General features: G+C 42.6%; 2 protein-coding genes across 2 annotated transcripts in view; one reads left to right on the top strand and one right to left on the bottom strand.

Moving 5' to 3' along the window:
- The window catches only part of psip1a (PC4 and SFRS1 interacting protein 1a), a 42330-nt gene extending 27461 nt beyond the window's left edge, over positions 1–14869 (bottom strand). Inside the window, exons 1-4 of the mRNA XM_078395948.1 lie at positions 14452–14869; positions 12526–12602; positions 5932–6070; positions 1975–2109 (exon numbers count right to left, since the gene is read on the bottom strand). Coding sequence (XP_078252074.1) covers positions 1975–2109; positions 5932–6070; positions 12526–12602; positions 14452–14526 — 426 coding nt within the window. The 5' untranslated portion in view covers positions 14527–14869. The remainder of the gene's footprint in view (positions 1–1974; positions 2110–5931; positions 6071–12525; positions 12603–14451) is intronic.
- Positions 14870–16877: 2008 nt separating this feature from the next.
- Positions 16878–18025, top strand: part of LOC144592361 (signal-transducing adaptor protein 1-like) — a 57167-nt gene continuing 56019 nt past the window's right edge. Inside the window, exon 1 of the mRNA XM_078396910.1 lies at positions 16878–16988. Within this exon, the coding sequence (XP_078253036.1) occupies positions 16878–16988 (111 nt within the window). The remainder of the gene's footprint in view (positions 16989–18025) is intronic.

Here is an 18025-nt window from a genome sequence, read left to right as displayed (position 1 = left end):
ACCCTAGTGTTCATTACAAGTCTATACATCGTTTATTTATTTTTCTTTCTATTTTTCGATCCGATTTCTCCATTTATTTGGCAGTGAAAATCGCGGAAATCATGCAAAAAGCGCGGAAAATGGATTATAAAACTGTGGAAATCCGCGGAAACGTCACATGCCTGTACGCACTAGACACACCAGGGGCAATTTTTACAAGAGCCAACTCATCTACAAACTTGCATGTCTCTGGAATGTGGGAGGAAACCGGAGCACCTGGAGAAAACCCACGCAGTCAGAGGGAGAACGTACAAATTCCAAACAGACAAGTACCCGTAGACAGGATCGAGCCCAGGTCTCTGGCACTATAAGGCAGCAACTCTACTGGTGCACCGTTGTGCTGCCCTCTCCCCCCTTTCTCAATCTCTCAGTCTTATCACAGGGAACAGACTATTGACTGACGTCTACTGTAAACCCACCGACTCCCAGCTGTCTTGACCACCTCCTCCCACCCTGCCTCTTATTAGGTCGCCATTCCCTACTCTCAATTTCTCGGTTTCTGCCTCATCTGCTCACAAGATGAGGCTTTCCACTATGACATCAGAAACATGGTCCCCTCCCTACCCAGGCTGTTGTGGATGGATCCCTCACCAGTATCTTCGCTGAGAACTGCAGTTCTGCTCTTGCTCCCCTGCTCCCCAGGCAGAACAAGGATAGTTTCCTTAGTCTTTGCCTTTCACCCTACCAGCCTTCACATCCAACACATTATTCGATGACATTTCCACCACCTGAAATGTGATCTCTAGTCACATCTTCCCTTCCCAATCATTTTCCTCTTTCCATGGCACCCGTCTGCACCTCCTTGGTTCACTTATCTCTTCCCACACAAACTACCACCGCCCCAGGTACTTTTCCCAGTAACTGCAAATCTAACACTTGTCCCTATACCTCCTCTCTTACATTTATCCAGTGACATCAGCAGCCCTTCCAGATGAGAGGGGTTCACATGCACTTCCTCTAACCTTATCTACTGCATTTGACGCTCCCAATATGGCCTCCTTTACATCCATGAGACTAATTGAACGGGCGATAGATTTGCCGAACACGCGCTCAGGTCACAAAAGCCTTCTGGATCTCCTGATTACTAACCATTTTAGCTCCCGTTTCCATTCCCATACTGACCATTCGGTCCTGGGCCTCCATTGCCAGAGTAAGGCTACATGCAAACTGAAGAATTTGCTTGAGTAGATTACAACGGAATGGTATGAACAGTGAACTCTCAAACATTGGGTAGCACCCCCCTCACCCCCTTTCACGCTTGGATATGGATATGGATTATATATATGCAAATGAGATCAGTTTAACTTGTCATCATGTTCGCCACAAACATCATGGGCTGAAGGACCCATTCCTGAGCTGTACTGTTCTATGTGGAAGATGGTGAAGGGGGGAGGGGTTGGGGTTTGGATGGGAGATGGTTGGACAAAGGCCAAAGATAAGATAAAAAGACAAAAGGCTAATAAGGAGAGAGGAGGTGTAAATTGTGAAGCCAGAGGAAGGGATATATTTGCAAAGGGATGGGGGGGATGCCGCAGGATTGTGGGAGAAGGACGAGAACAGGTGGTGCACAGGGAAGAGAGGGAATAAAAAAGGGGCGAGGGTTGTTACTTAAAATTGGAGAATTGAATGTTCATACCATTGGGTGGCAAGTTATCCAAGCCAAATATGACGTCTTTCAGTTTGCCCATCTACCAAACACCATAAGATGTTTCAATTATGATAAAGGATAGATGCAAGTTATTCTTCTCGATATTATTTCAAGTAGAAACATTCAGGTTCGCAGGGAGCTGGGTCTTAGAAGAATAAATTGAATTATTGCTGAGATAATACTATGATTTAGAGAATGGTAAATTTACAATTGCTTGCTCACGCGCTTTAATGTATATTCTTAAAGAATGTCTTTCACAAACAACCATAACGTGAAAGAGTACATACCTCATCATTTTGCTTGTCAAACTCTGGCAAACTACCTATATCAGATTCCTCTTTTCCCAAGTTTGAACCACTTGTTTCCTTTTCCTCTTCATCGTCTTTATCTGTTGATAACTTCCGAACTCGTTTATTAGCACTCTAAAAATTAGCACAAAATTGTAAAGAGTTGTAAATAATTGTCAATACTGTTGGTCTCATTTCAATCACTAACTGTTGTTGGGTGGCAAGTCAAGATAAGGCTCTTCTATCAATTCAGTGGATACCAAGCCACAAATAGTAAGCTCAAGATTTGTAAATTCACTATTAAATGAAGCAGTAGGAGGATTATGATTAACCAGCCAACAATTACCAATCTAGTACACATAAAGAAGAGATATTTGCAGCAAAGGACAGAGAGGTGTTAGCATCTTACAAAAGACAATCTAACTTGTCATTAAGAATGGAGAACCAGAAACAACAGTAAATAATCCAGGTAATCTAAGTATATCATTTAGGAGGAAACTGTTAACCTTAACTCAAAAAATCGGATAATGAATGAATGAATGAATATAACTTTATTGTTATTCAAAACTATACAGACGAGTGCATATTTGAACAAAATTCCGTTGCAACTGGCTTCAATGTAACACCAAATAATAAAAATTGATTAAAGAAAAATAAATAAGTAACTCGCACATAAAATAATCGTGGCGGATCATTGTGAATTCAAGAGTCTGATGGCTCGGGGGAAGAAGCTATTGCACAACCTGGCTGTTCTGCTCCGTATGCTGCAGTATCTTTGACCAGAGGGCAGCAGGGTGAACAGTCCATGATGTAGATGGGTGGGGTCTTTAATGATATTTTGGGCCTTGGACAAGCAGCATTTGTATGCAATGTCCTGGATGGAAGAAAGTGAAGTCCCGATGATTTTCTCAGCCGTCCTCACCACTCTCTGCACGGACTTCCAGTCTGAGGCTTTGCAGTCCCCAGACCAGACAGAGATGCAGTTGGTCAGTATGCTCTCTATGGTGCCCCTGTAGAAAGTGGTAAGGATGGGATGGGGGAGGTGTGCTCTTCTCATCCGGTGCAGAAAGTGCAAACGCTGCTGAGCTCTCTTGACTAGAGATGCAGTGTTTAGGGATCAGATCAGGCTGTCTGTGATCTGCACCCCCAGGAACTTAGTGCTACTGACTATCTCCACCGCGGTGTCACTGATGTGGAATGGTGTGTGCCTGCGCCGTTTTCTCCTGAAGTCAACGACGATCTCCTTTGTTTTGGCGACATTCAGGACCAGCTTCAGGATATTCAGGATAACTTCAAATAAATAACAATTTGAAGTCCAATATTATTTTTACCATTACAAAATTAATGCGTCAACTAAGTAAAGAAAAAATTGGTTTTAGGAGCACGTCCCCTGTGCCTCCAAGCGACTAGGGTGACAGTGACGCAATTAGACGACCTGCTGGTTTACAGCTCCAGTTTCCTGGGTTCAAGCTTGACAGAAGGGGTGGTTTCTATGCTTTATGAGCTAATAACTATGGCATCCCAGAGTCAATTAATTACTTTAAGGTTACTACAGTATCACAGTTAATCCTGTTTATTTGCATACACAATCTGCTCAGGTGAAAATATGCAATTATAAAGGGTGTACAATAAAATGGTAGTCACTGAGCTGAGGTGTTAAAATAATATTTGGGGAAGGGTTGGTGTGGTGGGGTAGAAGAGGAGGGGATGTAATTTGGCCACACAATAGTAAATTTAGTTCAAACACCAGCTATAAATTTGTAGCCCAAAATGTATTTTTATTCAGTATTTTTAAAAACATTTCTCAAGTAACCAAGGTGGTATACGAGGGCAAGGCCACAGACGTGTATATGGACTTCCTCAAGGCCTTCGATAATGCTCTCCATGGTAGGCTGTTCTGGAAGGTTAGCTCGCAAGGGATCATGGGAGAGCTAGCTAACTGCATACAGAACTAGCTTCATGGAAGGAAGCAGAGTATGGTGGTAGAAGGTTGTTTTTCCCGACTGGATACCTGGGACTAGAGGTGTGCATCAGGCTTCGGTGCTGGGGCCATTGCAGTTTGTGGTTTATATTAACAATTTGGATGATAATGTACAAGGTGTGATTAGTAAGTCTGCAGATCTATCAGAAGCCAATAAAGATTTTTCCAATCATCCATGCATTGTGGTAGTTTTTAAATAGTGGAGAGGCATAGTTCCTGCACCTCAAAAACATTTACAATTGACATTCTTGTCAATGGCGAGAAGCTTCCGTTTGTCTGTCCCTGTCATGTTGCAGGTGATTAATGCTGTCAGTCTCTTTTGATTTTTCTTGGCACTACTAATGTTCTCAGACTTGAAAACCAAGTTGTCACCTGGAAGTGTCCTGTAATAAATCACTGTCTCGTCATGTTGCCTGGACTGTAGATCCAGGATATGTCTGGCTTATATCAACGAGAATTTAAGGGGAATTTCCACATGCTGGTCTGTATCAAGGCACCGTCTTTTCCTTGAGGAACCATCATTGTTTAAACAATAGTCATTAAAGTTTGCTTTTCTCTTCGCAATACTGGTGATCTGGGATTGAGAACAACCAAATTTCTTGGCTATCTTACTCTGGCTCATCGTGCTGTTGCCTCGGATTCAAGAACTTTAGCTTTGTCAGAGACATGTCATTTTGTTATTTGGAAAACAACTTTTTGAAATTGCATGTAGAAATTGTGCACAAAAAATGGTTGAATTCTAAGAATTGTGAGTTTTTATACACCATCTGCCACTTTTGTTTCTTTTGTATGTATGCATGTCACATACTGGTATATTGGATATAAAAGTTTTGTTGTTACAATTGATTACAATTAGTGTGATTGTGTTTTTTTTCTTCTACGCATGTTCACACTTAATCGTATCTTTCATTGGTTGTTTATATCAGTAAAGACCAACAATGGCAAGAACATATTAAATGATTTTTTAAAAAAATTGTGGCCATTTTATTCAAATAACTGAATTACTGAAAATGGCCACATGCAATTAAGCAAGTGCTTTAACAGAGTAAAGGTCGGGAAATGGTTTTGATTTTGGGAATTTTATACATTTAAACAATATTTGCAATTAAGCATTGTGCCTATAGGTGGAATGAACTATATAGGAAAATATAAATTGCCAATTTGCATGCAATATGCTCTCATAAACAACAATGCAAACTATTTTTAAGATGTTACCCAAGGGGGGAATGTTGGCCCTACCCTCCAATCTTTTTGCTATTTCATTTACATACTGAGAGAATTACTAGTATACTTACTTCTTCAAAACAATGCCCATGTTGGAAAATGGGACCTCAATTTAATGTCAACTCCAAGAGAGAACCACCCAGAGTTAGCACTCCCTCTGAATTGCTTAGAACATCAGCTTAAATTTTTAGCAGTTGCATGCTTGGAGATGAGATAGCGACAGACTCAGAGGCAAATGCGCCACACACTGAGCAACAGCTCATGATCCAGCCTTTAATCGAAGGATTAAAAGGCATGCAAGACGCTTTTAAGTAGGCACATGGATATGCAGGGAAATGGAGTGATGGAGGGATATGGACCATGTGCACACAGAGGAGATAGGTTTAACCTGGCATCATGTGCAGCATGGACATTGTGGGCCAAAGAGTTCTGTAATGTTTTATTAAATTAATTCTCTAACATTATCAGAGCGGTAACTATCAAAAAGCCAAAAACAAAATAACCCTTTCATATGGAGGTAATTTATATCCTGGCTTTAGGCAGAATTTTAAAGGGTTTGAAAAAGTATACAAGAAATGTATTTTCCAAGTATTATTGGTTACAGCATTTTAATTAGCACTCAGGAAATTTTATTACTCCTAGAACTGAAGGACAGAAGCAACCAACCAACCTCAGCATCTTCAGAAACTTAACTCCGGTCTATAATAAAAAACAAGATTAACATTTGGTGCTTAACCAAGTGTTGAACTCACCTGTTGCCCCAGAAATTTGACAGTTGGGTTATTTTCAACTTCCCATAATCCTTCATTGAAACCCTTTCTTTTGTTGGGTTTTCCATACTTTTCCTTGTTTTCATCATATGGATAAATGTCTCGTGGGCCCAAGTAAGCACTGAAATGTTTTTGTAAACAAAAAAATAAATGCACTTGGCTTTAGCTTCTACATTTTCTAGGTCAGAGTTATATTATTCAGTACATGCTTCAAGGGATTAAGTACCAAAACTCTTCCACTGTGATTATTATGCTCTGGAAAAATCTGCAACCAAATTAATAAACAAGAAGGAAAGTTACATATTTCTACATATCATGCATCTGTACTTATTGTTAGCATTATAAATAAAAAAAAGAATCAACTGTGGCGCGACAGCAACTCTTATTCTAGAATCAGAAAGCAGTAAGTTAAAGTTCAGCACCAACTCTGAATACACAATAGACACAAATTCACAATTGTCAGGGGTGGCATCTTTTAGATGGGGCATTCAACCAAGACCACACCTCCCCTTACAGGCAAATTAATCCATAACACTAGTCAAATAAAACATGAATCCCCAACCCTGCACCACACCTCCCTGGCATGTGCATCTCAACCAAAAGCTGCAAACAGATCAAGTCAATACAGCAAAGACAACAAAGTACTTCAGTGTGTAGTCTTTAACACACAGGAAGGCAGCAGTGGATGAAAGGCACAATATAAGCCAAGTCCTCATTCAATAGATTGGCATCTGAATACTAATTTCCATCCATCTCACAATAATCTATCGAATTAATGTTTCAACTTCCAATCACCAGTGAGGTCATAAGCATAAAACTGTATTTTACCGTTATCATTGCACACATCACCATTGTTATTAAATAAACACAGCTCTGGAACTATACAAAGGAATGTTTTTTAATATATTGTGGAAAGAAGAGAGTTTAATATATAGTGTTTTTTAAACAAATATGAAAGTCTACACAAGAGGGCAGGTGGAACCTCCGCTCGATAATTCAATTGAATGAAGGCATCTTCAACAAGTATCAGTCCAGATTAAGGCATGAAGTTACTTAGCATGCCCTTCCGATCAACTCACCCATTTGACCTAGGTGTGTTCCTGACCAAGAACCATTTGCCTGCGTTTGGCCCACATCCATCTAAACCTTTCCTATCCATGTACCTGTCCAAAAGCCTTTCAAATACAGTAAACCCTTGTTTTAAAGGACCCGTTTATAACAGATTTGTTGTACCAGACGGACCTGCTGACGCCATCCCGGCTCACACGGCCATCCCATCCCCGGTTTCCGACGCTTCACCTGGCCCGCATGGTGCACCAACGAGCCCTTCTCCATCCCTCACACTATCCAGTTAGCATGGCTGTTGTTGTGGCTCACATTATAGCCCTTGGGGAAAGCCTTCATCCTCCCCTCCACTGCCGCCTCCTCCTACTTCTCCCATCACTCTGTCCACTTGGCCTCTCCTCCCCCCAACACCGCTGCTGCCTCCTCCTCCCTGTAGTCGCCAGCATCAGCTTCTGTGACACAAGAGGCCCCTTTGTTGCCGGGTGTGTCTTGTTGTCAGCGGTGGACTGAGGGGGGGCCGGGGATTGATCACTGGAGGCTGCGTTAAGGTAGCTGTTGGGGAGGAGCTCACTGGTCCAGACCAGCGGCATCAGGGCCTAGGTGAAACGATACGGGGTACTGGGAGTAATCCAGCACCTGGTGTCCTTTTGTGCATTAACCATCATCTGCAGTTCTTTGTTTCAACTGCATACATAGAAACATAGAAAATAGGTGCAGGAGTAGGCCATTCGGCCCTTCGGACCTGCAGCGCCATTCAATATGATCATGGCTGATCATCCAGCTCAGTAGCCCGTACCTGCCCTCTCTCCATACCCCCTGATCCCTTTAGCAAAAAGGGCCACATCTAACTCCCTCTTAAATATAGCCAATGAACTGGCCTCAACTACCTTCTGTGGCAGAAAATTCTACAGACTCACCACTCTCTGTGTGAAGAAATAATACCTCCTCGGTTATAGAGAACAATCAACAAAACCGTCACACTCCCTCCCCCCCCCCAAGTCCATTATAAAGAGGGTTTGCTGTACCTACCACCCCCTAGGTGAATAAATTGCCCTTCAGTTTCCTCTTAAATCTTTCTCGTCTCACTTGCAAACTATGTCCTCTGATTCTTGATTCCCCTACCCTGGGTGAAAGACTATGCATTTACCCTGTCAATTCCCCTCATAACTTTAAACACCTCTATAATATCACCCATTTGCCTCCTGTGCTCCAAGGAATAAAGTCCCAGCTTGTCCAATCTCTCCCTCTCGCTAAGCCCCTCAAATCCTGGCAACATCCTCGTAAATCTTCTCTGCACTCTTTTCAGCTTAATGACATTCTTCCGATAGCAGGCTGACTGGAACTGAACACAATACCCCAAATGCAACCTCCCAATCGTCTTGTACAACAATAATAGAATGTCCCAAACATCTCTAGTCTGAAGGGTCTCAACCCAAAACATCACCCATTCCTTCACTCCAGAGATGCTGTCTGTCCCGCTGAGTTACTGCAGTTTTTTGTGTCTATCTTTCTTCTTTACTCTGACTGATGAAGGCCAATGTACCAAAAGCCTTCTTGACCACCCTATCTATCTGTGATGCCACTTTTAAAGAACTGTGCACCTGTACTGCTAGATACTCCACTGTGCCATATCATTCACTGTGAAGGTCCTTCCCCGTTTTCACAAAATGCAACATCTCACACTTATCTGCATTGAACCCCATTAGCTATTATACCCCATTACCCATTTGCCCAGCTGATCAAGATCCTGCTGTAATTTCTGATAACCTTCTCACTGTCTACGATACCATCTATTTTAGTGTCAATTGCAAACTTACTAATCATGCCTTGCACATTACCAACCATATAAACCACAAACAGCAATGCGCCCAGCACAGATCCCTGAGGCACACCACTAATTATAGGTTTCCAGTCCCAAAAACAAATTCCTCCGCCACCTTGTTTCCTTCCATAAAGCCTTTAAACTTTCCCCTTCCGATTTTAAAGCTATCTTATCGAAACGTATAAGATTATTAAGGGGTTGGACACGTTAGAGGCAGGAAACATGTTCCCAATGTTGGGGGAGTCCAGAACAAGGGGCCACAGTTTAAGAATAAGGGGTTGGCCATTTAGAACTGAGATGAGGAAAAACTTTTTCAGTCAGAGAGTTGTGAATCTGTGGAATTCTCTGCCTCAGAAGGCAGTGGAGGCCAAATCTCTGAATGCATTCAGGAGAGAGCTAGATAGAGGTCTTAAGGACAGCGGAGTCAGGGGGTATCGGGAGAAGGCAGGAACGGGGTACTGATTGAGAATGATCAGCCATGATCACATTGAATGGCGGTGCTGGCTCGAAGGGCCGAATGGCCTCCTCCTGCACCTATAGTCTATTGTCTATGCCCTCGAGTATTTGACATTTCAACCCTGGGGAAAACGGTTCTGACCGTTCACCCTATCTACGCCTCTCATAATTTTAAAACCTTCTATCAGGTCTCCCCTCAGCCTCCGAAGCTCTAGAGAAAACAATGCTAGTTGACCAACTCCCATAGCTAATACCCTCTAATTCAGGCAGCATCTCTTCTGCACCCTCTTATGCTGGAGAATCTGCTTCTCTATGTCAGGCAATATTCCCAGTTTGCAGGGTCGGAGGAAGAAAGGTAAATAATTTACTTTTTAATTATAAAACACAAAAGGCTGTGTTTATTTGCACTTTATATTTAAAGCAATTGTAATTTGTTAGTATCTCGGAATATGAGACATGTAAAAACAACAAAAGCTTCACCATTTTGGTTGGAGCCCAGGCACTGCCTTCCCCTTTGCTCTCTATGAAAGGCTGTATGAACATTCCAGCCTTAACAGTGTACAGTCAAAGAAATGTCTTGCCTTGGGCCCATCCGTCTGTGTGGCCTTGTTGACACCTTCAAGATGCAGAAAGCAGTTCTACTGGTCAGCAGTCCATCTACCCAGGGATGTACAGGCTGGTGAGGACCATGAACAGTGATGGGGGGGGGGATCCCTTACAATTGGACCAAAGTTTTGTCTTTCACATTAAATATTCTGTCTTCTGAATTAGAAGCTTGTGTGTCACTTTCCTGCTTGGGAGACTTGCACTAAGTTAGAATGATGCAGAAAAGATTCTTTAGGATGTTGCTGGGAGTTAAAGGGATGTTGTTGGGAGTTGAGTTAAAAGGAGGCTTGAACTGTTTTTCCTGGAGTGAGTGAAGAATTACTTTATAGATGTTTGTAATAATCATGCGGGACATAGGTAAGATAGATATTCTGCCTTTTTTCTCTCCAGTGTAGCAGAGTGTGAAGCTAGAGGGTACACATTTACGATGAGAAGTGAAAGATTTAAAGGGAACCTGAAAGACAGGTTGTGCATTCAGTGGGTGCTGGAGACCATACTGCCAGAGGAAGTAGGTAACCAGCAGGTTCAATTAAATACAGTAAACCCCCGCTATAACAGATCATAGGGAGGAGAGTGGGGTCCATTATTGCCGTTCATCCGCCATAACTGAGCACGGTATTTTCATGTGTAGGAAGAACCTGCAGATGCTGGTTTAAACTGAAGATCGACACAAAAAGCTGGAGTGATTCAGGGGGTCAGGCAGCATCTCTGGAGATAAAGAGTAGGTAACATTTCGGGTTGAGACCCTGCCTCAGACTGAGAGTCAGGGTAAAGGGAAACGAGAACCAGGTATTTTACAAACAATTTTTATAAACAAAGAACTGCAGATGATGGTTAATACACAAAAAGACCACAAAGTGCTGGAGTAACTCAGTGGGTCAGGAAATATCGCTGGAGAACATGGAGAGGTGATGTCAGGAACCTTCTCCAGGCTGATTCAGTCTGCTGAGATATTCCAGCAGTTTGTGTCGTTTCACCTTAGAACTAAGCACCAATGGCACTGGTCTGAACCAGCGAGACAGGGTTGTTGTTGCGGCTCAGTGTAGCCTCTGGCTGACAGCATATTGTTTTAAGGGCGGCGCTGCCAGCAACAAGACGCGCTCGGAAACCGCAGGGCTCCCTTCCCTCTTGCCAGTTGCTTCTTATCGGCTGTCGCTTTGTCTGCTCCCAACTCCACTGCCTCCTCCCGTCGCTTTGTCCACTCTACTTTCTCCTCCACACCAACGCCTCCTCCTCCTCCACAGTCACCGACATCTTCCAAGGTATGGAGCCGGGGGTGGGGAGAGGCCAAGTGGACAGAGCAATGTGATAAGGAGGAAGCAGCGGTGAACCAGACAAAGTGACGGCCAACAGGAAGAAACAGCAGCTGGTGAGAGGGGAGGGAAACCCACAGTCAGCGAATGCGTCGGTGGCAATCGTGTATTATCTTTCCACTGGCTGGATAGCATGCAAAAGCCTTTCACTGTACCGAGGTACACGTGACAATAAGCTAAACAGAACGGCAGTGGCCGAAAGAAAGCGTTGCCCCCAGGAGCTACAACATGAACTGCCACAACAGTGGGGTCAACCAGACCATGCAGTAAGTGAAGAAGGGCTAGCTGGAGCACCTCGCGAGCCGGGGGGTGGCGTCATAAGCCAGTGCTATAAGCAGCCGGGGAGGCAGTGCGAGCTGGCGGTGGTGTGGGCAAGTCTGTCCATTATAACCAAAATCCTTCATAAAGGAGTCCGTTAAAAACAAGGGTTTACTGGATATAGAATGAGCTGCCAGATGAGGTAGTAGAGTCAGGTTACAATAACATTTCACTTGGACAGGTACATTGATCAGACAGCTTTAGAAGAATATTAGACCAAGTGGACCCATTGGACCCAAACCTGCATTGGTGCAACACCCTCTCCTCCCCCCTTATCCTCCCTCCTCCCCCCCCCCCCCTCCCTCCCCTCCCTCCACCCCCCTCCCTCCCTAGGAGATAGATTTAAACTTTAAAATGTGAATAACTTTAAAAATATAACACCGATTTCAATGGCACCAAAGGGATGATGGTGAGTAAGATGGGCCTGAAATCGTCGCGCTATCATGTACCGTTTTGGCTGTAGTTCAGGAACAAACAAACAAGAGTTTTAGTATATAGATGGACCAAGTCAGACTAGCTTAGATGAGCCATCTTGGTGGGTGTGGACACGTTGGGCCAAATGGCATGTTTCAATGCTGTTTGAATACGAGATGTGATGTGCAGTGCAATTTTTTTTGTTTAGAAAGAATGATAGAACCCTTTGCCAGAAATGACGATGGAAGCAGTTTTGACATAGTACTTAAGAGGATTTTAGATACACAAATATGCAGGGGATGGTGGGATATAGAGCATGTGCAGGCAGAAGGGATTACTTTATCATGGCATCATCTTCAGCAGACATCATGGGTCGAAGTGTCTGCACCTGGTGTGCACTGTTCTATATTCATACTTACTAGGGAATAGCTGAGGGACAGAAATTCCTTCAGAACCACTGCCCACTGAGAGTTTTGGGCCAATACTTATTTCCCTATAAAATATATCAGCATGTAATCTAGCCTGGCAGTCATCATGCTCTCAAAACCATGCACACAAAGAGGAGCAAAAGTCACTACTTACGTCTCATGAGTGCCAAAGAAGAAAATAGGATATTTATTTATTGAAGATTTTACTGCTCCATCAGCAAAATCATCGATCTAAAGAAACAAAGACATTTTCTTTAATCCCCATATTCCGAGCTACAAAACTTTTGTATTTAGAGTAATTTTGCAACAAACTCTTTAAAAAAAAAAGTGATGGCCAATAATTTAATCATCAGATGTTTAAAAAGTAACAAAAATGTATCAACTCAGAACAAGGATCAAAGATTTCTGTATGTCTAGACCATTCAATGCTTGACCACAGTTGATTGGAGGTGTCATGAAACTGTATTGGTCGAGTGGACATATCATCTTGGTGATTGTGAAAAAAAGGTTTAATCTAAAACGATTGTCTATGAAACACCATGGCAAAATAAATTTACACATAATTTCAGTGGATGACCAGAGGTTTATCTGTAATCTGTTATTATCTAAAACAGCAATTTCATAAATAACGGCTGCAGCACTCGGATTTGCAAAAGATGGATGGGAATATTAACAAATTAAAGAGGGAATTGCTGGATCTATTGTTATAATATTTGCATGGAATTATTTTGTGCTCCATTGAATAGATGCCATTACCCCATCATGAGGACCGTAAACTTTAAAAAAATGAATTTTGAAATATGGTTGGGCTTCAAGCTGTAAATTATAAATCTTCAATGCAAATTATAAATTTCAAATTATATTTTGATGCAATAAGTGGGCCTGATTTAGGCACTCTTAATAATACTGCTTCCTCATTGCTAATAGACCAATTCAATTAATTCAAGTAAATGGCAGCACCACATGAAACCAGACAGCAATATTCAACTAGCCTGCCGTCTGCAGGATAACATTCCAACGAAATAATTGAACCCAAATCCAGAATTTCAGAAGGCCAAATGTTTGGTCTTAGTCATACCAAACAGACGCTCTACAGAGTTATCAAACACATCTGGTCTGAATTACTTTGTGACAATGTTATTTGAATCATAGTACACAGTTAAAGACTAATCTTAAAAATCAACTTTGTATCATTTAAGGCTGTGCACGTCCAATTCACAGATCTTCCCGTATGAAAAAAAATAGGTTACCTAATTTTTAAAATTATACATGAAATACGTCTCGAGATAGTTTACACGAGGCAATAAATCTGATGGCATTTAAGTGAAACTGACATGTGAAACATTATTCCACCCGGCCACACGTCAAATTCTTCCAAAAACAAACACTGATTTTTATAGTCATCCCAATTTTCAGTTATCAATTTATCAACTGATCCAAAAGATGAAGAAAAGTTCTCAATGATAATTTTTATTTTTAAACCTTTAGTTAGCGCCATATTTTTTTTCAAACTGTGAAATACCCCGCACGTTTTTGGCATTTATAATCGCACGCTTTCATTCAGCCTCCGAAATACAACCGTCACGTCACGTCACGGCAGCGATTACCTGGTTTGACTTTTTAAAAAAATAATCGTTAAATGTTAAACCAAATGAATAGTACAAAAATCGACATTAAACGAAAGAACAGGTCTGTGTGTTGAATTCTGAGTGAACTATTAATTCCGGGTTTCTTTGCTTTGTTTAAATAAACCCGAAAAGAAAAAGGGAGATGTTTGAAATCCAGTCAGTGCAGCCGAGTACCAACTGGCTTCCACGTGCCAGGTCGCCCTGCACCCCGCCTCCTTTCTCAACAGCACTTGTATTATGCAAAGACAGTCTGTAACTCCCACAAATAAAAACAACGCTCTCCTTTCTAAAGTGCGTGTTTCCCCCCAAATTTATGCATCTTGTATACACAGGCCAAATAATCACCCCCTGCATTCAACAAACATGATTGCTTTGGAACGATGCAACATTGCAAAAACAAGCAGGCCGTCAGCCTGGGCTTGCATTTTCCTCATCCCGCATGCATCACTCACCCGAGCAGGCCAGTGAGGGTAACCCTTCATCTTAGCGAAAATCAACTCCCCGGCTTTATACTCCCGAGACGTCATGGCCTGTTTGGAAAGAGGAGAGAGGAGGGGGGGAAACCCGATCGGATTAAACCGAAACCTCCTTCACGAATGCAGCCAGAGGTCTCGGTGACTGGTTGTCGTTGCTACCGCCACCGGCTCTTTGCCTCTTGCGATGCAGCTGCAAGGCGCTCCGTGCAAGGCAAGGGGGACGTGCCGAACCGAACCGAGCTGTGCCCAGCAACTGCTTCCCTTTGCAAGGCCCGGGCCCGGGATACACGCGCGCCGCGCACCAACAATGCGCGATCCCTCCACGAGCCCGCGCTCCGCTCGCACACACCGAGACGCCGCCGGCTGCGCGCCCCCTCTCTTCCTCCCTCCACCGCTCTACCTTTTCCTCCAGCGAACACCAGAAACGATTGCATCTGTGCTGCCAAACAGAAAAGGGGGGCAGCGTTCAGTTTGTGCACATTGTAGATATATTTGAGAAAACATGTTTACCTGTTGTGGAAGATATCGGCAAGTTTTAAAAAGTGGATAGATTTTGCATTAAGGCTTTTTTTTGCACCTTCCCCCATCAGTATTTTAAACTGTGTATCATTTGTAGAACCCAGTAACTTGTGAATGTTGCGTAAATGGACTGAATTTCACAACATAGAAAATAGGTGCAGGAGTAGGCCTTTCGGCCCTTCACCGCCATTCAATATGATCATGGCAGATCATCCAAAATCAGTACCCCGTTCCTGCTTTTCCCCCATATCCCTTGATTCCGTCATGCATTTTGACGAGAAAGATACCCTTAACCCATAATCAACCATTCTTCCAGAAAGATTCTGCTGCAACATGTAATCGTTTTCAAGCACGTCCAGTCATCAAGGCCAACATAGTTGGGAAGTCTATTAGAAATGAAACATAATTGATATTAGCCATCTCTATATCTATATATATAGAATTAAAATTGTTTTCCCTGTCTAACTGCACAGTTTGATTTACATGACTTTAACAACTTGGATGTGCATAGATAGACACAAAATGCTGGAGTAACTCGGGTCAGGCAGCATCCCCAGAGAAAATGGATAGATGACGTTTCAGGTCAGGACCCTTCTACAGATACTTCAATTAGTCTGAAGAAGGGTCCCAAACCAAAACATCACCTATCCATGCTCTCCAGGGATACTGCCTGACCCGCAGAGTTACTCCAGCTCTTTGTGTCTTTTGTGAACTTGCTTCTCCAGAAAGTTTTGGAAGTTGTGAAACTAAACTAAGAAATCTTGAACAATTCTTATCCAGGCCTTAGCCACAATCTGAATATCTATTATTATTTTTCCTTATTCTCTTCAAACTTCCCAGTTGCACATTCAGTCCCATTGCCCAAGAACTGACCTGTTTCATCATCACCGGCAGTCACTTGAAGCGAGTATGACTGTCCTCTCATGGAGGACACCTGTGCGTGACTTTGTTTAACATGGGGAGACTGGTGCACAAACAGCCGCCACACAGTTCTTGACAGATCTGGGTCAGGATCCAGTGGCATGGAGTCCAAGACGACTGGGGACCCTTTTCTGCTGCAGCCTTCATCCACCTTCCCAGCCGTTGTGACGCTCCACTAAAGTCAGTCATCATTCCACAGTTGAGGTCTTGGTTGGATTTCTCTTTGTCAGGGACCTTACCGCCATGGGTGACCCTACCAGGAGCATAACTCTAGATGGCATCGCTCTCAGGATCTCAGGACCACACAAGCTTCTCCACCACGACAAGGTGACAATCCACGGAGAACCTGTTTACGCTTTATACTCTCACAGACTTGGTTCTCATTAGAATTACTTACTGGCTGAATCCCTGTAAATTAAATTAAAGATCATGCGCAACTTGAGATGTTTTGATGATTTTTCTTCAACCTAGTGACCTCCTGTGTCTCTGGTCATACACTTTATTTCCCTGATCCCGTTCTCGGTTCTCTCTTTTGTCATTCCCACCTACGAAGGACTGGTGTATATGAGAAGCTGTAACTTGTTTAAGTCCAGAGCCTTTTACTTGGCTCATATTTCACAGTGCCCTAATGAAACCAGTTACAAGATGACAACGCTATTTTCCTCAGATCATTATCATTGTTGCTGGGGGTTGAATTGTTCTCTCTTGGCATTTTAATTTTATAATCTACCTTCCTCATTGAATAGTTTCCTCATTCCTTCTGCATTCCAGTTTACCGGAAGTATTTGAGAAAGGGGCTGAACTTTTCTTCTTTGTTCAGTTTTTCTCAAGATCAGTTGAACACTGATTCATGTTATAACTGACAGTAGGACAGGGAGACAAAGTTACTGGTGACTCTGGATCCCCATTACCGCACTCGTTTGTTAACTATTAACATTGACCTTGCTTGAAGTTTGAAAGATATGGCTGCACCAAGAACAATCTTAAGGTTGGTCTTTCAAAGACGTGAGAAGATAACCACACTGCCTTTGTATTATGATGGGTTCTTGTGGAAAAAAAATACAAGGGATAAGGTAGGTGAGAATCATGTTTCAGCAATGACTGTATGGTTTACATATTGTGTCTCTTATTCTGAAGTTATTGATGTATTGCAGAAAGTACATGTTTTTTTTAAAGCTATTGTTTGGAGCATATCTTTCGGTCGTGTTTTACTAACTTGATTGAGTTTTTTGAAGAGATTATGAAGGTGATCGATGAGGGTAGGGCAGTGGATGTTGTTTAAATGGATTTTAATAAGGCATTTGATAAGGTCTGCTGTGGTACGTTGATCCAAAAGATTAAGACGCATAGATTAATGCATCTACTTGTATGAATTTGGAACTGGCTTACTGATAGAAGGGCAATATTCAAGCTGGAGGTCTGTGACCAGTGGAGTTCCGCAGACATCTGGTGATCACAACTCCAGAGAGTGTTAAGATTGTTTTGAATGGGGACGTCTGGGTGCTGCATCACAGCCTGGTTTGGCAACTTGAATGCCAGGGAACGTTGAAGACTGCAAAAAGTTGTGAACACTGCCTATTCCATCACTGGTTCTGACCTTCCTACCACCAAAGGGGTTTACTGGAGTCGCTGCCCCAAAAAGGCAGACCCACACCGCCCTGGCCACACACTCATATCACCCCTGCCATTGGGAACAAGGTACAGCAGCCTGAAAACTGTGACGTCCAGGTTCAGGGACAGCTTCTACCCAAAAGACATTAGGCTATTAAACATCACAACCTCAAATAAGCTCTGAATTACATCGACTATTATTGTTATAATTGTACTATTATTGTTTGTTTTTTATGTGTACATATGTGTGTGTGTATAGATACACACACTGACCTTTTTCTCATTTATTATATTGTTTACAGTGTACTATGTTTACATATTCTGTTGTGCTGCTACAAGTAAGAATTTAATTGTTCTATCTGGGACATATGACAATAAAACACTCTTGACTCTGGCAAGGCAGATTACAACATCGTTAGGCGGGAGCTAATGAGGGTAGATTGGGAATAGTTGGATTTACTCCCATTTGAAAGAGAATGGGCAAAATGGGGATACCCAG

Source organism: Rhinoraja longicauda, chromosome 3 (genome assembly GCF_053455715.1).
Source record: "Rhinoraja longicauda isolate Sanriku21f chromosome 3, sRhiLon1.1, whole genome shotgun sequence".
NCBI lineage: Eukaryota > Metazoa > Chordata > Chondrichthyes > Rajiformes > Arhynchobatidae > Rhinoraja > Rhinoraja longicauda.
Note: the sequence above shows the minus strand (reverse complement) of the source record. Positions and strands in the feature narration are given on the sequence as shown.